Source organism: Aptenodytes patagonicus, chromosome 15, assembly GCF_965638725.1.
Source record: "Aptenodytes patagonicus chromosome 15, bAptPat1.pri.cur, whole genome shotgun sequence".
Classification (NCBI taxonomy): Eukaryota; Metazoa; Chordata; class Aves; order Sphenisciformes; family Spheniscidae; genus Aptenodytes; species Aptenodytes patagonicus.
The window spans coordinates 13448808-13473520 of NC_134963.1; the positions used below are offsets into that span (position 1 = coordinate 13448808).

Below are 24713 nucleotides of genomic sequence, written 5' to 3' on the forward strand. Positions count from 1 at the left end.
AAGATGGCACATTTTCAAGGGGTGGGAGACAGACACCCTCTCCTTTCCTTGCCAAGGCTCCAGATCCAGCTGAAACTCTAAACACAGTAAAAACAGGTACGGTGTCTCAGCCACAAAGGCAACACATCAGAAACTCAGCCGTAACACTCCACTCCTGATCCACATACATACATCAGTTATTGGGATGTGACTGCCACCCAACTGCAGTAAGTAAAAGAAATGGAAACAGTCATTTAAAATACTCCATTTATCCAGATATGAAAGAAAGGTTAGACTGGTGCTGAACAAGAAGGCAGTTCAAAAGCAAAACCGAAAGATGTCTCAAAGCAACAGATACTGATAAAGGCAGAAATTACAACTTTTTGTCTGGTAATCAAAAGGAGCACAAAGTTCTTTCGCACAGAAGGCAAAGATCCGACAGCATTGCCAGTGCCCTGTGTAGTTCATGCCAGTGCAGTTACACATGGTATTGGTGGTTTCAGCCATCAGCAAAAGGCTGGGAATAATAAAGGAATGCCAGAGTCAGATCTTTAAACATCTTGGAAGGGAGTATATTAATATAATCACTTGAGCATTTTCACTTGTGCTATTGGAGGGCAAGTGTAGAAACCCAGTGTTATCTCCAGTAATTAAAATACCCTTCAAAGGGAAACCTTTGCATGACATTTTAGGGAATGAAGGTTTCAGCTGTACACTAAAAGCACGTCAATGCTGCTTTCTACTCTATACCAGGCCTCTTTGGAAGATACAACAGATCCAGTATCTTCTGTCAGCAGGATTCCAGCATGACCTGTTACTCTAAGCATCAGTAAAGAAAGTGAAATTTACCTTTCGTCTCTCTACATGTATGAGTTGTTATAGTCATACATATAGTCTCGCTATCTGCAAAGTCCAGTTAATTAATCCTTTGGTTTAATACTCATCCACCTATTTCAGGAAATGACTTCAGCAAGTAGATACACTCTTTGCTTGTTCATTGAAGGGTTTTTTAATGTGAAGAGAAATGGAAGCTTCTGATTAACCACATGTGACTGCTTAACTACATTAAAATCAACTGGATTTTCAGCAGTTTCTAAGCTGTTCACGCTTTCCTAAAAAAAGCCTCAGTGCTCAAGTCTTTAAACAGTTCATCCAATAAAGCTGATGTCATACATCAGGTATTACAGATGCATCTCTCGGCTGCAGCTGAAAGCTGGCAAGATTAATCTCCTTTTGCCCAACATCCTGAGCCTTGCAGGAAAACAAAACCAAAAAGAACGAATAACCTCAGGTCTTGACAAGCAAAGCTTCTTCCATTGGTCTGATTCAAAACATAAATGTTACGTTGTTTTCAACATACGAGTCCCATCTATGCACCAGGAAACAACGATGAAAAAAGTATGATGCGAAGTCTTCTTAAATAGTCACCCAAAACGTAAAGAAAGCATACAGAAGCTTGATGCACAATCCAGAAATAGTCCGGGGCAGTGCTTGGGTATCACTAAAGATTTAAGGACTACTGGGGATTATGTGGCCAGCCACAAACTGTCTCGTAAGAGGTCATGACAGTGTTCTCTGCTGCTAAGATGAATTAACAGACTGCCATTTCCCATTAGAGGTTTGTCTATCAGTTTAAAAAAAAAAAAAAAGAACAAAGACCAAGGAAGAGCATACAGTCACGCAGCTGATCGTCGACGAATCACAAAAACACCTCGCTGCAGCTGTCCCAGATAGATTCTCATCTTTGTGCTGTCACTGGTTTTCCTCACCCAGATCTGCATTAAAAAAAAAGAAGAAAGAAAGGGGCAGGGAGATATATTGGGGAGAAAAAGGGAAAACCCACAGTAAGCAATACACAGACAAGTAAGTCCAGGTATTCTTATTGCCAGATCTGAACATCTCTGTTACTCAGGGTGCACAGATGATTTAGCTTAAGCCCTTCTCCCTCCCCACGAGGCATTTGCAACCTGAGTAGAAAACGAAATAAGGTTTCTAACTTTACCACCTTAACTTCCTGCTCAAAACAGTCATAAAGAAAAATTACTCTTTCCAAGCATCATCAGGAAAGCGTTTCCTTCTGCTACAGTTCGCAACAGAACTCTGACATTAAGCTTACCTAATCAAGAATAAGTCTCTCCAGATCCACAGATCATAAAATTATCTATCCTGGGATTTGCCCGGACAAGTAACTGTTAGTCAAATGAAAAGCTTATTCTGATTTTGTTCAGTGAAGCATTTCTCACAATGTATTAAATAAAACATATCTGAAGATAAAAGGGCCTCTTTTTTAAACACCTGCATGGAAGAATTCACATAACTTGCCGATACACAGTATGTTTCAAAGGACAAATGGCTTCCATGGAGGCAGCCACTCAGAATTTTTAAAAAATAAAAGTCACTTTCACAAAGTTTAGACCCAAATACCTGTACTTTAAAAATCAAATCTGAGCAAAACTCCTCTGGATTTTATCATTTTAATGCGTTTAAACATATTTAAATAAATGCATGGAAAATAAGAGTTATCCAGCTCTTAGTACTAGAGTATTTTAGGATGGAAGTCCAATATTGCCTGCTGCAAAGGACTACAAAGTTAGTGTTGGCATGTGATTTATCCAAAACTTTTTTTTTTAGATACCATATTAGCTACAGGCTGGGCACGGTTGAATGATTTAACTCTTGTTTTAATTATAAATTGACTTTACTAGCAGAAGCCCTCAATTTAAAATAAATTTAATGTTTGCCTGCATTTGTACTTCAGTTATTTCTCTAGAGAAATTAGAATCCAACTTCATTGATAATCATCTCTCCACTGCAACGTTTCCAAGAATTGGGTATGTTTTACTAACCAAAAGAATTCTTAAATCTACAAACTCTGAGCAACTGTACAGAACAAACATGTACAGTTTTACATTCTATCACAATATGATAGAATGGTATATTTGCTTTGCTAAAGTTAACCGCTTTGTTAAGCTCCATTTGGAGGAAAATTAAAATTCAGTTTTAAGTGACCACAACAGTGAAATTACTTATCAACACCAAAATGTGCCACACAGTTCAGAAAAATAAAAGCATCAAGACATATTCTGAACTTAAAACTGATGTTTTAGACATACAGTGTATTTTGCAATCAGAAGATAACATCTATTAATTCTAAAGAACTGAAGGAGATGGTGAATAGAAAGAACCAAATCCAACTATGAATTTCTTTTATTCCTGGACTGTAAAAGAAAAATAAGCTTCCTCCTTTTTTCAACTTTCAACAAACTGAGATTGTTGAATAAACTCATGGGAATAAAAAAAAAAAACAAAACAAACTTTCCTGCACGTACTGAAGAGTTTATCGTCAAAAGGCAAATGATTGAATCGGTTCCATGCACTTGGCCAACGATTTCCACCAATGCAGTATTTGATTCACAGTTTCCAAGGAAATCACATTGGAAGTAAAAGAAATATATTCTTTTTAGATCTAAACACATCACCGAGTTTTAAAGAATTCAGGCCTGGGAAGATATTTGTGGTTTGTTTTTTAAGGGGGATCATCATAGCTCAGACTCTGAGTCGGAGAGGCCCATAGCCAATTACAAAATTAAAATCCAGTTTAAGAAAACTGATTTAGACCTTCGTATGAACAAAGGTGATCTGATACACTGTTAACTACTTCCTCTCCCCAGCCACAAGAAGGCAACTGTATGCCATAATGTCTCTGATGTTTCTTAGTTAAGTCTTTTCACTTCGAGCATTAATGGAAATGCTGGTGGGGAGACACTCTGTGCAAATATTTTCGGTAAAGTTCCTTTGAATAACTTGACTTCCTTTAGAAATGCTATCAACTTTTGACTCCAGTCTACAATTAGAGACCTCAAATCTAGGTCTGCCTTCTAGCTTCTGAATTCAAGCAGGACCCCATAAGATCATAGTTTGGCAACCATGCTTTTGAATGTGTGATGAAATCTGAGATGTGCACATTGTACTCCTAAGAAAACACCTTCTCATTTCAGTATTCTGTTAAGTATTTATCTCCCCTGGCTTTATATTATTGCAACAAACTATCACAGGGCAAACAATTGCCATGCCTCCTCCCCAGTCTCTCTCAAAAAACCCCACAAAACTAAAACGAAACCTATCGTCTCACTTTAAAGTGGAATTCATGCAATTATAATTAACGGATTGCATTTCCTTCGTGTTTCAGGTAAGATGCTCCCAAAAGATTGAGTTTTAATGTTTTAAGTTAACAGTAATAACTTTAATCAAATTAGCATATATTTTTAACGCATCCATTAGCTAGCTACTACTACTTTATCTAAATAACCAACCGTTGAGCATAATGACTGTTATTGCAAGAACAGTTGTGACACAAAGCACATTCCATATTCAACTCATTTTGTTGAAAACAAAATATTTTCCCCTTAGCCGCCAAAACAAATTAAAGTTACTTTATTGGCTGATTGAAGAGAAGTGCATTCAAGTCTATCGTTTCTTTCCTTGAAGTGTCTGGAATCTGCAAGCAAAGAATAAACTGCTCCCTTTGCCCAACTGATGCACTGCTCAAGCACTAAGCTTATTTTGCAGCAAGATTCACATCAATCTTATGCACACACCTCTCTTCACCTGCTTCTCTAAGCCTTAATCATTGGCCACAAGGAAATTGTCTCAGACAAATGACTCACCTGCCCTATCTCCCAAGTAGGTGATGAATGCTGCCTGCTTACTTCACAACACATGTACTCAGGTTAGCAGGAAGAATTTTCTCCCCTTGTAACAACTAAATTTGGTGACAAAAATTTTTCCTCATCCTGTTCTGGATTCCCAATGGGATTTTCTTTTTTTTAAATTTTGCATTAATAATAACTGTATGTATGTTCTTGAAATAATGGAAATGGAACTTATGAATGTAGTGCCAATGAGATGCAACGTGTCAGTTCTCCCCATTTTCCCTGCCTGCCAAAATACTACTTGCAAATGTAAGATAATTCTTTAGAAACACAGCAAGTTTCTTCCCATCTCAGATCTATCTCAAGAAGAGATCTCTCAACTCACTTTTATCTTGGATTCAGCTTCTTTAGACACCAGACAATTACATATTTTCTGAAAGTAATATTGATTTTCTCTTAGTCCTTAACAGATAGCCATCCACCTGCCTACACTGACCCACGGCTTTCCCCACTCCTATGAAAAACAAAGCGGCCCACTACCTCGTTGGCGCCCACAGAACTGATCACACAGCTGATCTTAGTGTTCTCTTTAGACTCCAGGTAAATAGCCTGGCTCTTGTGGTACCTGCAAAAATAAAAACAAACAAACAACAACAACACACATGAAACTATTAGCTATCCAAAGATTGAGAAAAGAAACAGTAGTAAGACTGATAAAGCTAGGATTCTACAAGCATTTGGATAGAGTAAATATGAAGTCTGTCTTTCTTTCCACACCAGTTTCCCCATCTTCACCAACGTAGGGGGTGGTCTGATTCTACACACATGCACTTTGCATTTAAATGATGCTTCAGAATACATAAAGCCCTCTCAATTCACATTCAATTCTGTATGCAGATTACTGAAAACAGATTTCACATCTGAAAGAGGGAGGGGCAGAGCACCAAGCCACAAGATAGGAGAACACTGATTGACAATAAGCCCATGTTTCAAGAGTTAATCAAACTAGCCTTTCACATTTTGGACACAGGACGGATTTTAGAAGGCAACTCCACATGCCTGATAAAATGTGACAGAGCAAATCACAGATACTAAAAAGTTATTCACATTCCCCAGTACAAAATTACTAGTGCACCAACAACAACAAAGTGAATTGTACTCCATCACTGCAGTCTATTGTTTAAACAGAGATCTCACATTTCTAATACTGTCTTATTTTGTGAAAATATCCAAAATGGTAAGCGATGGGTAACTGACTCTGTAAGAAGCTGTATATACCTGCCATAAGGAGGCCGTGTCTAAGCATATCCCTTTTTTTCCCCCCCTTTTAGATCGTATTTTAGCCATGCTATATATTTTTCTTAGTGCATTTTGTATAAAACAAAGTAAAAACGTCAAAATTCGTAACTCTGAATTGCTTAATTTCATGGTCTTGCCTTCTTCGCAGACCATGTTTCTGTAAGTGCTACAAAGTGCGCTAGACAAAACTCCCAAGTTTCTGTTTATTCTGCCTAGGAAAGTTCTGTAGGCAGAACTAATTATACTGAAACAGATTATTTGTAAGTAAATAATTTTAATCAAGACTACCAAAATGCTTTATAGTTATAAAAGCATAACTATATTTCCACCTTTACCCTAATCATGATGCGCTTCATATTTAACTGGGCAATCCAAGCTGCAGAATCACTGCACAGAGATTCCCTCAGCAACTACTGAGTATGCAACTCCCTGCAGTCTGATGGGCTGACAGCCAGTTGTCAAAATGCATGGATTTGCATAATCTTTACAGTTATTTCTACAATAACCATACTGTAAATATGGAAGTCTTCCAATAGTTTATTCCATAATCTCTTCCTACTGGCTCATGTGCTCAGAATTTTCACACTGCTTGCCAGTAGCAAGAATGGTAGTGTCAGCTTTCAGCCTTCCAAACGTACTAATCACCAATGGGCTGGGCAAGGTAATAAAAACCTGCTCAAATTCTGCAACCTTTAGATACTTGTGCCCAAACATTATTCTTTCTCCCTCATTTTAACAGAAAGGATGTCAGTGGGTTCCAGGGCAATGTAATAGCGGCAATGATCTGAGCCAAAAAAAAAAATCTCAAGTTTACTGAGCTCAGATGATCGTTAATTGATACAAAGGAACAGTATAAGCTACTACAAACCAGACCTCACTAAGACAAGACATAAAAATCTCAGTCCAGCAGTGTCCTACCACGCCATGCTGTGACCACTTAAGCGAGGAGAATTGATGATCTCTATAGAATCAGTGCATAAGCTTCTGAGTGCAGAAGATACCACTGCAAATGACAGCTCTCGAGTGATATCTGTGCAGGCACAGATAATGAAATAATTTTTCTACTCAAAGCTGTTTCTCCCAATTTTTGGTTATCAAAGCTAATGACAGACACGAAGCTGGCTTCAGCCCCTGGATTTCACATCACAAGTTACCGTCCACCAGTAAATCCGTGTTAACTGTGCACAGAAAAGGTAAGGTAACAAGTTAGTTCAGCGCTTTTTCATTGAAGAGTTGTCTCAACTGTCTCATGCTCCATGCACACAGAGAGACAGGTCAGCTGAAGGCACAGTAGCCTGGTACATCCCAGTTACATGTTCATGTCTCAGCCTTTTGCCGAGTTTATATACCCACAGGGGAACAGAGGGGCAGAACTGAGGAAAATACTTCAGATGAAAAATGCAATGGATTTTAAGTTGGCTTTCAAGAGAAGGAAAGTGCCAAACAACTCTTGCTTTTGCAGTAGGTAAAAATACACCACAACACTGACAAGTGAGGCAAGCAGCAATAATTCCACTTTCTGCTACAAAATATTTTGCTGAAAAGCCGAGATTTTCAACTGCATCTCCATCAGAAGATTGAAAGAAATCACTCCGCGTTATTTTATGCAGACAAAGCTAAAAGCATAAAGATAGTTGTTTTGCAGTGAACTGTATTTTAGGATCTGACGGGGAGCAAACTGACTGAGGATAAAAAGCTGAAGTCTAATTCCACATCCATCTGAAACTCCCTATACAAAGTCTCCACTTTGGAGATATGCTTGTGAAGTGTCTCTGCAAGACCTTAGGGAGTCCATTACGAGCCTTAAACATTCGCTATTTTGAGATAATGGTCCTTCATGGCTGCTGTCAGGAAACAGAGAAAGGAGTCACTCCTGAGCTGTCAGTTTTATTATTTCTGGTGCATGCCAGCAGCTACAGCCTTGATATACCTTAGAAAAAATTACCCTCCAACTATCAAGAGTTACTTCATTCTTTTAAAATACCAGCTACTTTGCACAAGTACTATTACTATCAATCAAAAAAAAAAAATCTAAGCAGGATTATTACAGCCAAAAAAACATAAAATACTTATCTTAAAACAGCGTAAGACCAAGACAGACAGGAAAGGCAACAGCTGGAATTCCTGACAGTGAGAGCCCCATGACAATTGAATTCAGCAAGATGAAAATATCCGTTAGTGTTTTATGTCCCAACTAGATACCTTTCAGAGAGAGCTGGTGCTTTTGAGAGATTCATCTGGGCTCACTGAAGCTCTCCCAAGGTTTAAATTTGATGGGAGCTTGGGAGCTTTACTGACAGATTACTCCAGATTCCATCTTTCCTTCTTTTTTTTTTTTTAACTTATGCAACACTTCACAGTACTCCACTTGCTTAAAAATTCTGAAGAACAGTTTATTCATCCAAATATATCCTAGAGGATAGTCACTTTACACAAAAAAAAATTATGAAAGCAAAAAAAGAACTTCATGAATTTGTGAAGTGACAAGTAGCCTGTTCAGTTCATGTCATGCTTTACGCTTCATGGAAGTTTAAGCTCCAGGCAGCAGCTTTTATCAGAGTTGTATACATTGAATCCTCAATGAAACTTCACTGTCAGAAGACTAGCAGAAGGAAAAACTGACCAACTGTACAAGATGGCTGTTGCGTAGAAAACAAGCTTCCCACCTATCATTTTCCATGATAAAATTACAACCTCGTCACTTGTTATTTTGAGCCACCACAGAACACCAAAGTAGGCTACAAATAAGCATATGACTTGCAACTTGCTTTCTGCTCAAGGAGTACTAGATTGCCCCCTAGATTATCCAGTTTTGCATGTTTCACAGATTAAGTTTAAGACCTACTAAGACTTCTCTGCAAAATTTAATATTTTCCTTGTGTTTTGTGAGGCTTGCACAACTACATGCCCATAAAACTTAACAGAGCTAAATCCAATCAGCAATTCTGAAGTTGCTTCTCCCATGTGGGTTTGATCTTTAAAGGTTATTTGGATTTATTAGAAACATTTTTCATTCTGCTCATCTGGTGCACAACATTTTTTCCGCCACCTTGTGGAACGATGGGCTAGTGTTCTACAAAACTGAACACCAGGACTGTGAATACTGCCAACACCACTGTCCCTGCAATCACAGAGTATCTGTATCCTAGCTGACTGGCTTCACAGCTACATCATACTGTGTCTGCTGGTGGCTCTCTTACTTAACATTAGGTTTGACAAAATTGTTTCCCAAGTGTCACAGTGTGCACTACTGACTCCGTGGAAAAGATTTAAGTCTCCTTTTATTTGAGCCAGTAGTGTCTCCTGAAAGTCTATGAGGTCTAAACACTCCGTTATCACTTCCGATTTACCAAAGTCGCAATGATTAGCCCTTGGAGGAAATGGCTAACCTGCGCCCAGAAACATTTTGTCCTCAAATTCTTTTATCAAAGCAATTTCTCTCTGCAGTCTTTGTCTCCTCACTACACAAGGCTCAGACTGAGTAAAACAAATTTACCAGGACTTACCATCTCTTATCATAGTAGAGTTTTCCATCTTCTATCCGGGCTTCAAACCGCTGTGCTGGAGACTCTGCTGGTGTAGCTGGGAGGTGCTCGGGAGAGGAGGGAGAGGCTGAAAACAGGAGAGAGACTGTGTTTAAGACCAGCATGTGTCCACCACACAGTGGCACATCTGACTGCAGAACTGCAATTAATAAGGTCATATTAAGCAGAAATAATAAGCACAGAAAGCTGCAAACTCAAATTTCCATCAGAAAAATATTCTCTATTGGGATGAATAATTCAACCTCTGCCTTGAGTATATAAATTATAATATTCACTGAAATATAACATTCATCTGAAAAAATGTTGATAGGTAGATGATAGACAGTATGTCCTTGATTTTCTTTTAATCCTAATCTATAGTAAATAGAGTCAGTATTACTTAGACAAGTTAGTACCACTCTGTCTTGAAATGGTGTACAGACTTATCTAGAGAACTAAAAGCATAAAACTAAGATCTCAATCCCTCGATCTACCTGACAAGCAGGCAAGCTGCCCAGATGCATCTGAATATAATGGAAAAACCTCTTTACACAGTTAGATTGTCCCACGCCCAAATGTTTGAGCCACCAGATGCACACGCCTCCCTTCCCATCCCTGACAAACTTCAGAACAGATGAAGAGACTCCACACAGCACCCATTCACCACAGCAGCTACACAAAGAACAGCAATTACACCGTCAAAACAATTACACAGTCAAATTACACAATCAGCAATTGTACCTTCAGAAAGTCTACAATATAATTCTCTGTTCAAAACAGCATGACTGTGAACAAGTTCCAATGCAACTGTTAACTCACCTGGTCTCTTGGGTGATTTAAGCTACATGGAAAGAGAGCAAAGAAGCATTAGAGATCTGACATGAGCCACAGAAGTCTGCAGTAATAATTTCAGACAGTCTTACTTTCCATACTCTAAATGGTTCTTTTTTCAAATGTACTGTTAAGTGGCATAACACGTAACCAGAACTGCATGCTATGAACAGCCAAAGGTGTAGATAATCAGTATCACGCTACAAACTGAACTTCAGAGCATTCAGATAATCCACTAAAACAAGTCAAAACTAAACCCATCTAACACACTATATTTTTGAACATGATCCAACATTTCTCAGGGTACACAAAATACAGGAGATAAATCATTAGAGACACCTCAACAGCTGGCACAAAAACCATGCTCCACTACCATCCTCAAAAGCCTTAACGAGCAGCCTCTATTATAAGACATTAGGTAAGCCTTAAAGTGTTTAGCAAGAAAGCAGTAGGTTAATCAAATCTAGAAAAACTATAAACATACACACTGCACCCTATCCGGTTTGCTGAAGTATCACGACAGTGTGGAGAAAGGAAAAAAGAAAAAAACAACCTAAAAGACACCACCCTACACTAAGGCCTAAACCAGACGCAGCCCGTGATCTCACAGAAAGACGTGTTAACATCTGTTCAGCCGTGCGGAGGAAGGAAGAAACTCCTTAAGATAGCTCATCGCTTGGTTCAGACAAAAGGTAACATTTTTAGATGACAGTCATTTTAATTAGGTTAATTAAACCTATTAAAATAAAAGGGAGGAGATACCATCTTGCTAAATCTTTTATTGTGTTACTTCAGAAAGCCTACTGGGATGAAGTAGTCCCACACCTCAAAAAGGAACATAAAACAGGGAGCTCTGTTCTCTTAAGGGGAAAGCATTAGCTTTCTCTTTAAAACAGAGAAATACAAATCAAGCAATAATCCCTACCTTATTCAGTGTTCTCAGGTCCTCCATTATTTGCTCATCAGTCAACAAATAATTTAGCTGAGGTATCCAGAATTAAGGTTCCCATAAGCTCTTGACAATCAAGGCTAAAAATTAAAGGTCAATGACATTTCACTTGACTAAACATAAGCCAAAAGGTTTCTGTAAAGTTGCGTAAGATTTTAGTAAGTGTCATACTTGAGCTTTTTTTGTCAAGTGAATTAATACAAGTCCATCTCCACAGAGCCTCATATTTAGCAGCAAATACGAGTGCAAAATCATTTTAACTTATCCAGACATAACCATCAATGAAAAACCTTTAGTGCATTGACATTTACTTCATGGAGGCATCAAGCACTAACGTTTCCAGTGTTTTTCATCTTGCACTTCTGTAGAGAACAATCTGGGAGCTAAAATGCAACAGACTCACTTCAGATTTTGTACAATGAAGCCAAATCCCACCCAAACCTAGGAAAAGAAACTCATTATTTTGCAACTCAGTAAGCAGGAATAGAGATAGGGAGAAGAGGAGAAAGCCCCACAAAAAAACCTCAAAGAACCACCAGAAAATAAAGCCAGAGGCACAAAACACATCCTTGTGTGGATGAGGATAAATAAGAGCCTACCATTCACCTGAAAACAAAAATAAAATCTCAGAACACAGAAGTTACTGTGTTTTAGCTTGTAAGAGCTCTGCTGTCACTTTGTGTAGTTTCACAATTGCATCTTCCTACTTCCCTTTTCTGCTGCTCCTCTGTCATTTCCACACAAGAAAAAACTAAGTACACAGAAGGAAAACAATACCCAAAGCAGCAGACCCTCTCTCCAGCTTTAATCTACAGTGTTTCTTCAAAACAGCTGTTAAGTCAAAAGTATTCAAAGTATTAAAGTAACAATTGCTAGGCTGCATTTTAAGGATTTTGGTTCTGATGGACTTCAATCCTCTCCTCAGTGAGGAAAGGCAGACAGAGTTTCATACTGTGGCTACTGTATCATGCTCAATTAGTAGGTCATGTTCACTACGAAACTCATTTATTTTGGATGAGATGGGGGCACCAATAAATAGATTTGTTTTCCTGAAAGAGTGAACAGAATCTCCAACCAGAAAGGGGTTAATTAAAACAGGAGATGCTTGTGACCACCTCGCATGAACTCTACAAGTTCAAGGTTTGATATTGCCTTCAGAAAGTGTGAGTCACTCAGAAGTCGTAAGATAAGTTTTTTTTAATCTGATTTAAGCCATACAAGTTTGGAATCTAATAATAAGCCTCTGCAAAGCAAATATCATTGCCTTCCTTTCCAGGTGAATTTAATATACAAATAGAAAAAGTGCCTATCATCACAGAGGAGCTAAAAATGTATTTCCAGAAGCCAAAGAACATTTTAATTATAAGAAACATGCAACAAGGCAGAAGAGAAGGATTACATATACATGTTTTTCTCTCTCTCGTGATATATAAAAACAAGATGGATTTTAATCTTTTTTTTAATTCAAAGAACAAATCTAGCACTCCTTGCTTTTGCTATGCATCCCTGGATTAGAGATCTGAAGCCTTTATCAGAAATGGAAAAAGCAGTTTGATATGACAAATATGATCTTTCTGGCAAATGTTTTGTCACATCTTGAAATGAGAAAAGCTTTGGCTCATGTAAAAAGCCAGTTACTATCTATGGAATCAATTAACTGAGCATTTATATGTAATGTTCTTTTAAAGTTTTTCCTTTGTGAAAAAAAATTGCTGGAAGAATTCAAACTATTCTCACGGACAAAAAAAAAAAAATCAAATAAATTTTCTCACGACACTGTGAAGTTTAAGTTAGGATACCGAGGGATCTCCAAAGACTGGTTGTGTTTATTAGTTTATCACACATTATACATGACAAATTGTACTTCAGTATTTCCTAGATTAAAATCTGATCCCAGCACCTCGTTTCATTTTCCTTCCTGTACAAAACAACATAGATGCAGGTAGCATGCTGGCCTCAAATACAATAGCCCTCCAGTTACTCTGTAAAAGGATATCAGGGGCAGGTTTCCTCCTCTTGTCTGGGATAGGAACTGGATCATTTGGTCGTCGCCTCAGTTTCCTTGTCATAATAGGCTTCACTTCCATTGAATCTGTAGAGTAATGAAGTTGGAGAGTTGGTAAGACCAGAGGGAAAGGAGTAAGAAGCAGCAGCTTTCTACACAGGGCACAAGGAAGATAATCTTTCCTCTTTCATAAAGAAAATCGGATTTTTTTTGTGATAGCTTCCAGCATCCAAGCTGGAACTGCTGGCAGTGAATACAAGTTCTCTGTCATACTAGGTCACTGTTCAGTAACAGCATTGCGATGCTGTGGTTACACCTTTCGTTGGCTGGAAGTGATACAGTTGGTTTGGGGGCATTTTACAGCTCCTTCAGGTATAGATAAAAAGCACAATGATGCTACAAGAATTCAGGGCAAATTTCTTTAATGCTAATGCTATCTGCTTTTGAACAGATCATTTAAAAGGCAAAGTTCATGGAGTTCTTTGCTAGCAAAACTTGGATAGTTAGTTGCATGTAAAACATCAGCTACAAAACAATTACTCTTTTTCTTGTCTTCAAGCTGGAAAAATAGTTTTGTCAAAGGAATACAGATAACTACTGCATTCAAGATTGATACAAGTCTGCTGGAGTAATTTTAAACACAAATAGTATTTAAATTCAGATTATCTAAAAATGTTTCAAATTATGATTAATGAAATTAACCTAATTAATAACATGCAGAGCAGCAGCTGACAGGAAATAAATTGTAGCATATGCACTGGGGAAAAAAATCTGTTTAAAATTGAAACACAGGTCTCATCACCAAGTAATTATCTGAAATTACAGTTTGTCCAAATGTCTACAGGTAGTCTTACTGAACTACTTTACTCAAGCTCTCACAAATCATTCCTTAATTTATGAAGATACCTTGAACTGGCAACCAAGAGACCACATCTTAAATGCAAACCACATCATCTCACCTACCTTTCCATGTGCTGAGAATTATTCACTCATCTTTAAGTACACCTGAATCACATCCTAGGTAGCACTTAAGTCTATGAAGCCTCTTTAGCTCCCTCTAGATGCTAAAACCTTGAGCAGCTATGCATGTTCAAAATATACCAAATTACTTTTCTCCTTATCTCAAGGGTGAACAAGGATATCCATGCTGCACATCAAGGGAACAAATATCATGATAAAAGCTTTAAAAAAAACCACTATGAAGTGCCACCCACCTACTGTATGCCAAAGGAAACCTTATCTCTAGGATTCAAAGCTGAATTTGAAAAACACTGAACATTAATAGCCCTGCAGACACTAGAAACGTAACTTACTGTGTTGAATGTAAGCCGTTCTTCGCATTTAAGACCAATTTACAAGAGCCTCAGAAGAGGGGTTTGAAGCACTTACTCAAGGTGATATGCAGCCAAGTCAAGAAGGCTTTTTCTCCTTTTTAAAAATTAGTTTCAAATGAGTTGTCACAGAGTTACCTTTAAAATGTGAATAAGGCAGAGAGATCAATTTTCTTCTCTCTTTATCTTCGCATCCTGTATCTTAAAATTGTGATGAGTCAGCTGAAAGTCAGCACCAAACAACTTTTCAGGAAAAAAAATCCAGAGTTTGAATCTTACACTTACTGTTAAACATATGTTAAACAGTTTTGAAGAGCTGCTAAAGCACCAACAGATTTAACCCGAAACACAGTCTTGCATGAGGCTTAATAGGTAAGAACCACACTATACAATGCTCCAGAACAGGAGACAACTATTGCAACCTAATGAAACTGCAACACTCCCAGCACTCGCAGACGAGCCTATTCATCAGGTTGCTAACTTGCATCCTTGTATACACTGAACTGCCATACGTCTTAAAAAAAACATCGAGTCCACATCAGTTCCAGTATCCTTATTTCTTAGCCTCCAGCGTGTGTTCACAACAAAATCCATTACTTCTAAAGAAATCACATTGCATTTCTGCTAGTCTGGAAGGAAGGAGATAAGGGAGGGCTAACACACACAGAATGGATCTCTTCTCCACAGTTACTTACATGCCTTTTCCTAGAGTTATATTTGATGAAACAGCTCATCCCTTCAGGACACACAACAATGGGGGGACCCATTTCCCTGAAGAGGATTAATCTGGTCCCCAAATCAAACTACTAAATACTTCTTTTTACCCCTCCTCACTCTCCCTTTAACATCACGATTTGGATTTGCAGAGTTAACAGCTGTTCCACTGACAGAGAAATTGGATTCCTTCAGACTCTTAGAACATTGGTATGCAGATTTCCAAAGGTAAGATTCTAGTTGGATCCTGACCCGCTAATAAAAATCTGCTTACAAGATTAGTACTGTATCCCAGCTTAGTAGTGAACAGACACAGGCGTAGGATAACAATAGGAAAGTTAAGGCTAAGGCACAGTTTGTAAGATCAGACTAGACTTCATAATTAAAAAAAAAAAAAGATCAGGGAAACAGCATAGCCCAAGCTGTTTTCCAGACCAGCTTAGCCCTAACAGTTTGTACAAAGCCAAGAGCATCTTGAGTATGTCCAAACAGGTTTTAATTCTCGCTTCTGAACACTAATTAAATTATTAGCTTACATAATTTCTGTAGATACTATGCAAGAAAGATATAAAAGGTCTAACTCACGGACAGGCCTCAGCAACACAACCAGCATTATCTGTCCATGAAGCGAGGGAGTTGCTCGTAAAAAGAGAATCAAATCAGACTTCTGGTTCAGTATCACAGCAACACAATTTGTGTTGGAGGCTAATTACCCCTCTGCATAGCTCCACTGTGTCAATTACTGCAAAGAGCATTGCCAAGGCACCAAGGGTACCAACTCGTCTCATGAAAGAAGTCTGTCCATTTAATGTCCATTTTCCAGAGTCTGGACACAAATGTAGCTCACAAATCTATTTTTCTGGCTTTAAGTAGCACATTTCAACCTTTATCGTTTGCCTTTCTTCAACTTATTGACCACCTATTACCGGAGGGAAAAAAAACAGGGACAGTTTACAAGCTGGCACTGCCGGTTAGGTCAATATTGTGGCTTATCTCAATAGTTTTATTGCCAGATCACAGGAACTAAAGAAGTCCCTTTCCCTGCATATAAGAAAGCCTAGCCACTCTGCTGCTTCACTGGCACTATTTTGATTCACCTGTTAGTAATTCAGGTCACTAAATTTTATTATGAACTGCTTTCTCCACTAAAAGACCACCAATTTGTGTTCTACAACATCTGTCAGCATTTGGAAAGCTTTAAAGCCTTCACACTAGCTGTCTGTATAAACCAGCATTGCTACCTTTGTATCTTTTTTCCCAAGCAGTAGCAGAGTGGATAAGAGAAATGACAGATGCCTGTCTTATTTTTACCTCCTGTTAATTCCATGGTTAGCTTCTCATTCTCAATCATCTTCTTTTTCTCTTCCAACTCTGCAATCAAATTTTCCTTAAGCTCAATTTTCTTATCTTCAAACTCCTTGGCTGCTGCCTTCTTTTCCTTGACATAATTTTTTTCCACCTGATCTGTCTAATGCAAACCAAAAGAACAAAAAGGTTAACTAAGGTACCAATGGCTCAAGTTAATGATAACACAACACCTTCTTTCAACTGCTGTATTGAGTAGCTTTTCAGTTCAAAACTGTAGCCAGTTCTAAAGATTATCAATATTCATAATCAGCAGAAAACCATCTAGAAGTGACTAGGAAAGCAGTACTATATTGGCAAAAGAATTAATTATTTTTGAAAAACATTTTATTGTTGCATACCATATCAAGTCTCTAGCAGAGCGCTCTTCAAATTTATAAACAGCACTATCATTTAAACAAGCTTTTTAAACAAGCCAAATGCACAGCCAGCATATAGCAGCCCACGAGCAAATATTTCTTTTAATTCTATTTTAATGACAAAGTCCAGAAGTTACCTGAAGTAATACCAACAGTAGGCTGTACTACATCTCAAGTGTAATAACGCTAGCTAGAGGAAGAAAATTTCTTTAAGCCTTCTGGGAAAAGAAGCACAAGTACTAGTTGATGAAACAGGAGGTTTATACCTCTTCCATCTAGTTAATATATATTTTGATAAATTAAGAGTACTTACTTCCAGCTGGAGGAACAGTTCTGAAAGAGAAGACAGACTCAATTTATTATCTTCAAAGATGCACAAAATGAGTTCCCTAACATTTTAAGTCATTTAATATTGCAGCCAAGAGAGGCAGTGAACTAAGTGTACGTACTCATCCAAACTCTACTCTCGCTTCACAGTTTTATGCTGAAAATACAGTAACTATGGAAAAATTCCACAAAAATATATTGTTAATTGAAGTTTTCCACAGATTGTCAAGCAGATTTGCAAAGCTTACACAGCAGTATTCCACACTATTCAGTTCAGCTACTATTCCCAGCAGTACTAAGCATGTAGTCCATCCTTCTTCCAGCTTAATTACAATCAATTAATACTAGATATAAGCTTCCCAGATAGAAGCTTGAAACATGTAGCTGAGTGTATGGCTGGCAAAAATTCACAGTTTAAGCCATCTTCATGAATTTCAGCAATGACTGGTTCAGAAATAATTCTGCAGCTGTTAGAAGATTCATCTACTCAATGCACATGTCTCTGATTTCAGGCTGTTCATGCCTGAGAAAACAAGCAAGGAAATCGTTATGTATCACTGAAGGTTACGTTCCAACACGTGGCAACGATGAGTTCGAGACAGACCGAGGGATGAGGCGAATGGATTTCTGGGTGTGAAATAGTTCTGCTACGGATGTTTGTGCAATTCCTAACAACTTGAAATTAAGCAGGATGGGCCCCTTCTTGTGTTTCCTAGAGGACATAATGCCTAAGTTTTTACTCAAGGTAGCGGCAAGAAAAGCCAACTGAGGCACGTGATCAGTCCTCAAGTCACCGTATTTCACCAGCATATTAAGCTTTGGCAAGACTTGAAATAGTAAAAACTTCTGTAAAGATCACAGGCTTCAAATATGTTTCGGAGAAGACTGTAGTAGCAACACTGTACTCCTGTGCCTTTTTTGTTTTTAAATAATTTTAAAAACCAACAAAATAGAAACCAAAGATGATAACGGCCCAATAAAAGTCAAACCTTTTGTTTGCAAAGGGCTCTACCAATTGAGAATGGAAGCAGTATTATGGAGGTAATCAAATACAAGTAAATCTAAACTGTTGCTTTAATATCTGTGAATTCTCAAAAAAACCACCCCCAAAACCTCAACATGGGAAGGATAAACATAAAAGACCATTATTCCTGTAGTACTGGGCAGTTGGATTTTTTTTAAATCATAAAATTGAAAGTTATCACCATCTGCCCTCCTGTGGAAGAAATATGTCGCTGCAGCACTGGTCTCTGCCAGCCAGAAATAGAAGTTTGCAGTTAGTCTTAATTTTACCAAAGCAACCCAATATTGCTAGAATGCAGCTCTAGTGTACATGAAATTCATCTCGGAAGACAGATTCCTGTTAACAAGAAGTAGTTCAATTCACTTAAATTCCTCAAGGAAATCCTTTACCATCCCAAGCACTTTTAGAAAGATACAATCTATACTATTTCAAAGGTTGGAGTACGTTAGCCATCACATAACTGCCACTGCCTCTCTGTCATACGTTAGCCACCACATAACTGCCACTGCCTCTCTGTCATATTTCGCAGAGTAACAGCTCAGGCATTACAGGATTCATCCAACTTCTCTAAAGGAAGAACAGCTACATTTCCTATTTCCACATAATAGCTTCTATAAAAGACCCTGCTTCGGTATCCGAGATAAGAACCTACTGGAAAGAGAGCAAATGAGGAAGACGGAGGGCAAGCAAACAGATCTGATTTCCAAGCCATTTCTCTGCGGTAACACAATAAAGGCTGCCCAGAAGGGATGAGAGCTAGGCACTCTGAAAATTAACTCGGGCCTTCGCTCCTGAAACAGAGCACCAGAAGACAAAGTACAGGCAGCCCATTCAGTGTCAGAGCTATACAGAATAACAGTTTCAGCAGCAAACCCTCTGTATTCATTGTTCCAGGGCACAAAACAAATCTTTGGGAAAGCATGTAGTCCTAACTTCCCATTCCTGCAAAATGAAAGAAACAGTGCACCTGAAGGTTTCAGACAAATTGCACAAAAGAACAAGCCAAAGTGGGAGACTGCAGGTTAGGAACAGTGCCAGGTAAAAATAAAACAATTTTTTTACTTGTGCTTTTTCCACACAAATGAAGACTAAGACTGTTTATTGGTGTTTAGTAAACAGTCAGCAAACAGTGTTGATGAAGGAAAAAAAATTGAAAAAAAAAAATCAAGATCGATCCCATCATGCTTCATGCACTCTGAAAAAAACCTACACTATACCCTCAGAAGCAGAACCACCCTTTGCTCCAGCAAGCTCCTTTCCTTTAAAGGACAGAATTACCATTATTCTTCTTCAGGTGTTATAGAAACCATTGATTTAAGTTGTATGAAGCATCTTAGAAAGAAATTCAGCTTACCTGCGTTTCGTATCCTTTCTTTGTACTGCTGGTCCAACTTTTTCATTCTTTTCTGATATTCCTGAAGAGTACCTAGTTGAAATAAATTGTGGATTCTCACGGGAATTTTATTTTTTCCAAGTATTAAATTTTCTCAAGGAGCCATACACCACTTAAAACACAAATACTAATATCTGAAATCAGAAAACTACAGTTCTAGTTTGCTTATTTTGATAAGCACATTTCCTGTTTTTTCAGAAAGCCGACCACTCCTTTTAAGAAATGCTTTAGTACACAGAGGCTTAACTACAAGTGTTTAGAGGGAAAAAGGATGGAAGGTGGCTGACATTTTTCACTAAGCAGCATGACTGAGAGCCACCATTCAGTGAAGGATGCTGCTTACATCCTTCAAAACCCTCATCCTTCTATGACCTTTGAGAAGTGCTGAAAATTGTTTAGGAAAAAAGCTATCCCCTTCAAAGCTTACCTTCCTGCAATTGTTGTAACTGCCTCTTCAGAGATGCCAGTTTGTCCTGATACATCCTGCAAAGATCGAGAGCACGCAACTTTACTTTGAAAAGCAAACATACATCATTTATTTCACCATCTGTCTAGGCAGGTTACAATTTTGTGTTTACACGGAATTAAAAACTTTTCAGAACTACTTCAGGAAACAAACAAACAACAACTAAAAGAATATTATTCCAATGAAAGGTTATCATTCTGTCTAAAAACTCTGCCACCCCATTGGTTTTTACAATGCACCCAAACCAATTATTTTGGAAACAGTTCAGGGTGAAATAGGATATTTTTTTTTTTTTAAATGTCGAAATCTAAAATGACATTTAGATCTACAGATACCAGAAACTTTACACCAGAATCATTCTGCCACTTTGTCAAGTCTTAATATTTGTGTATTAGTTCCCTACTTATAAAACAGAAGGCATTTCCTCGCGTAGATCCTGACATTATAAAAAACCCCAAAGTCTATTCCTGGTGCTGTTGCAAACTTGCGTTTCCTTTCTCACCTATCTGTGGTTTAAACACAGGCCAAGTCTTCCTGACCTGTATAAAAACACGTCTCTGCCAGTAAGCAAGAACACAAAATACTACAAATACACTTCAACATCAAAGGAAACTCTTTCAAGCCTCCAAAAAGCCTATCTTCTTGGACAGGACTAGCATTCTATTGTATAAGGGGTTTTAACAGGCATCTTGCTTTTTGCTTGGTTTATGTAAAGTAGATCCTTTATTTTATTTGAAGGATCTGTCTGCAGCGGGATTAATTTGCAGCAAAACTCAGCTGCTCCCAGAAACTCGTACCTATTTCTTTGTTCAAAACAGTAGCAGCACTTACTTTCTTGAATACATATAGAACAGAGAAAGTAACTGAGGAGAGAAGAAATACAAGTATTAGCTATTACATTGGGCTAGGCACTTAAAAACCCCAATCTTGGCCCAAAACATTGCAAAGTTTTACACACACACACAAAAAAACCAAATAAAAAGAACATTACCTTACTTTTGATTAGAATGGGTTACTTACTGTTCTTTCATTTCTACAAAGTCCTCTTCCTCGTGTTTTGCCAGGTCAGTTTCACTGGCATCCTCAGTGTCTAAATGAGGTAAAGAATGACTTGTTAAGTATTTAAAAAAACCACAAAGTAGTAAATAATTTATAAACAAAGAAACAAACAAACAAACAAACCATCCCCAAACCTCAGGCAATTTAACCTCAGCTACACAACCAGATAGGCCTCTGGAGAGATGAACTCAGAAGTGAAATGAACCATCTCAACTCTTTCCTGCAACTGCAAGTTAACCTATGTAAATCCGCTGATAGTTTTGCAATGAAGCTAACATCAAGTCTAAACAACTTCAGCTTTAGCTACTCTAGTAATTTCTTCACAGTTTAAGACAACAAGTTCTACATTACCACTCACATATACAAAGGTGAGACAGAAACAGTCTAAAGACTCTGAAAAACGTTTCACAGACTTCTTCCTATAGTTTCACCCATGACATAATATACTGTCTGAAAGACAATGACTGAAACAGCTGTAACTGATTCTGCATCTTGACCTGAAACACTCCAAACCAAAAATATTATGACTAGATGCTGTTGGGGTTGACCACAAAGGTCTCGCTAAAGATAACAAAGTTACTTGCTGTGATCTGAACTTGACTTCTCAGCTACACGTTGCACAGACGTACTTCAACATTTATACCTAACAAAGACCAGCACTACCATAAAGATAGCCCCAATTTTATGAACAGATAATATAAAGTACAAACAAATTAAACCAGTATGGGACTGCTAGCTTTCTGCTATGCCTTTTCAGGCTTTTATTTATAAGACATTGCCAGCCAAGAATCAACTACCTTTCTTCCCCAAGGAGAGGTCAGTGCCTCCAGGCCGGAGTGGTGGTAGGCAGGGTACAGCTGTATTCCCTACGGATGGACGGGGGGCACCAGTCCCTTAAATCAAACCTTTCTCAGCTTTTTCTTAAAACTATGAACAAACGCTTCAGGCTTACACGTATTGAGATAAAATTCAACACACCAAAGAAAAAACAAAAAGTTTTAACTGGAAGAAAAATCCTCAGATGTCTAAGTCACCATAAAGGACTTCCATGCTCGGTTTACTTGTGTGCAGCCACGGAGAGCCCCACACTGACCAGAACGCTGTAGATCCTTACCAAGGATGAGAGGTTTGGTTCTGGCACCTCGTTCATGAACGTACCAGACGTGACAGAGGGCTCTGACTGACAGAGCAACAGGCACTATCAAAGGGTCATTCTTCATCTCCCTCATACGTTATTTTATGGATTCTACACCCCAGAATACTCTGGGTTTTACTTCCACTTCCTCTTCTCCGCTGCTTTCCTGGTCCTTCTACAAACCCCCTCTTTCCTCTAACATCCTCTTGCACCCCCTTACTTCTGTCCACACTTTCTTCTACCTTAACTGCCTCCTTCCCCCTTGCCCCGTCACACCACAGAAACGTAACCAACTTCCACACCCCAGATTTCTCCACTACTTTCAGCCTGTAGTCCCCTACACTCAATCCCACCTCCTCGGCGCTCTCCCCTTCTCTCGCCGCCTCTTCTTCACCTGGGAAACCACTTCAGTTCCACCTCTCCGTCAGCTTCACTTTATTCTACTCTTCCACGGGGAACCCCAGCAAGCTAACAGGCCCTTGTTTTCTTCGCGTTTTCTTCCTGCTCCAGACCACTTCTCCACCAAACCCGACCCAAGCCTTTCCTCCCCAAACACTCTCCTCCACCTCCCCAGCGCACCCGTCTGGAGCAGTCCCCTTCTTCAACCCGCCATCCCGGTGAGAGCCCTCCGCGAGCCCCAGGCGCCTCCGCCTCCCCCCCGCCCTCTCCCAGGGCACCAAAGCCCCCCCGCAGCCCCTCTCCACCCCGCTCCGGCCCAGCCCGCCACGCTACCAACCCTCATCGGAGTCGCGGGCCCGAGCGCTCCGCTCGCCGTCCTCCTCCTCGGCGCTCTCCAGCTCCTCCTCCTCGTAGTACTCGGGGCCGGGGGGCATGGCGGTGGCGGGCGCCCCAGGCGGAGCGGGGGCCGGCGGCGTGGCAGACACCAGCCCGGCCGCGCTCATAGCGACGGGACGCAGCCGCCGCGGGCCCGCGCCTCCGCCCGGCGCTCGGCAACGGCGCCAGGACCCGCGCCGCCACTTCCGCTTCCGGGCGGCCGCCCCGCCGCCGGAGCGCCGCGCCGGCGAACGCGGCGGACACCTAAAGGGGGTCCTTGGGGGCGGAGGCTCGCGGTGGGTCGCGGGTTCGAGTCCCGGCCCCGCCGCCAGCGTGGGCCAAGGCTTAAACGGCGGGCTCTCCCTGCCAGGCTTTACTCTTCAAGGGGTCTACGGGGGGACAGGGGGCTTTGCCTGGACCTCCAGAAACCCGCGTTCTCACTTTTTGCCGCCGGGATGACCCCGTCTGCCATGAACCGCCTGTATCGCAGGGCACAGACACGCAGCAGTGCTGCCGCCCACCAGGCGAGGAGCAGGACTGTGCCGCGGTGGGAACGGGCTGCTTGTGACACTTACACTACTCTTTCCAATTTTATTATGTTTTTTTAATGCAGAAATTACTTCCTTGTGGCTCTGTGCTCTCAAGGCACCACTGCAGTACTGCGATCTCGCATTCACCCAGGCGAAGCAGTCGCTTCGTGCCAGTAAATGGCAGCTTTCATAGAACAAGCATCCAGAGCCATTATGAACGTCTCGCATCTGCCGGATAGAGGTTATCCTCCCAGCTAGACACTGCTACAAAATGAAGGACCAAGATCTAGATCCTGCAGTGAGATTCACGTGCAGGAACCATTAAATACAGGATCCCACTCCATATGAAAACGCCTCCCACTGATACTTCAGGCTAAATATCTCATTTAGCCCTTTTCTGCAACCGTAAGTCACCTGGGAAGAACTAATTAGTCTCACTGCCTCCAGCAGAGCCATACTAAACACTGACCGTAACAGTTGTGAGGTGCATTCCTCAAATGCACAACCTATTGACTCACTGAGATACCATAAACATCTCGCCAAGAGAAAAGAAGCAGAATAGGCTTTATCAAAAGCTTCGAAGCGCTTTTTCAAACTCGTTGAACCGGGCATTCAGCAGCCGAGAGGAGCACCAGGTCACACTCTTTGTTCTGAAAAGAATTGTAATAATGCAGCGTATGCACTTTGCTTCCCTGTAGCTCACCCCAAAGATCTGTTTGCCCTGACGGACAACTTTTACTTCCGAACACCCATGCAAAGTACGCCCGATACCTTTTAACACAAGTAAATATTACCGTTTACAGGAGATGAGGCTGAGACACAGCTAAAAAGTCAACACTACCGAGAGCAGTTCCCGGAGCTCAACGTCCCATTTGAGGGCATTTGGCTTGGCACATGGAGATACAAGGCTAGAGCTGCTCGCCAACCTCTCTGTTGCCAAGTAATGCCGGGCACTAGGGGTTATCAGCATCTTGGAAAGCAATCCTGTTACCTTCCT

At 39.9% G+C, this 24713-nt stretch overlaps 1 protein-coding gene across 1 annotated transcript; it reads right to left on the reverse strand.

Moving 5' to 3' along the window:
• Positions 1-232: 232 nt before the first annotated feature.
• SUDS3 (SIN3A corepressor complex component SDS3) lies at positions 233-23332 on the reverse strand. The gene is made up of 12 exons (XM_076353385.1): positions 23149-23332; positions 21239-21308; positions 20180-20235; positions 19714-19785; positions 17322-17341; positions 16596-16752; positions 13231-13326; positions 11211-11272; positions 10274-10295; positions 9437-9542; positions 5172-5256; positions 233-1754 (listed from the first exon to the last, which is right to left on the reverse strand). Exons 1-12 carry the CDS (start codon positions 23312-23314, stop codon positions 1656-1658), a joined length of 1011 nt encoding a protein of 336 aa, XP_076209500.1. The 5' UTR covers positions 23315-23332; the 3' UTR covers positions 233-1655.
• Positions 23333-24713: the final 1381 nt, after the last annotated feature.

Bases quoted from the DNA above. Each gene is read 5' to 3' on its own strand.
- SUDS3 (XM_076353385.1), bottom strand. From the start codon at position 23,314: ATGAGCGCGGCCGGGCTGGTGTCTGCCACGCCGCCGGCCCCCGCTCCG. The intron at 21,309-23,148 runs GTTGGTAGCGTG...TACCTCATTTAG, and splicing joins GGCCCGCGACTCCGATGAGG to ACACTGAGGATGCCAGTGAA. The intron at 16,753-17,321 runs GTAAGTACTCTT...GGTTTGCATTAG, and splicing joins AACTGTTCCTCCAGCTGGAA to ACAGATCAGGTGGAAAAAAA.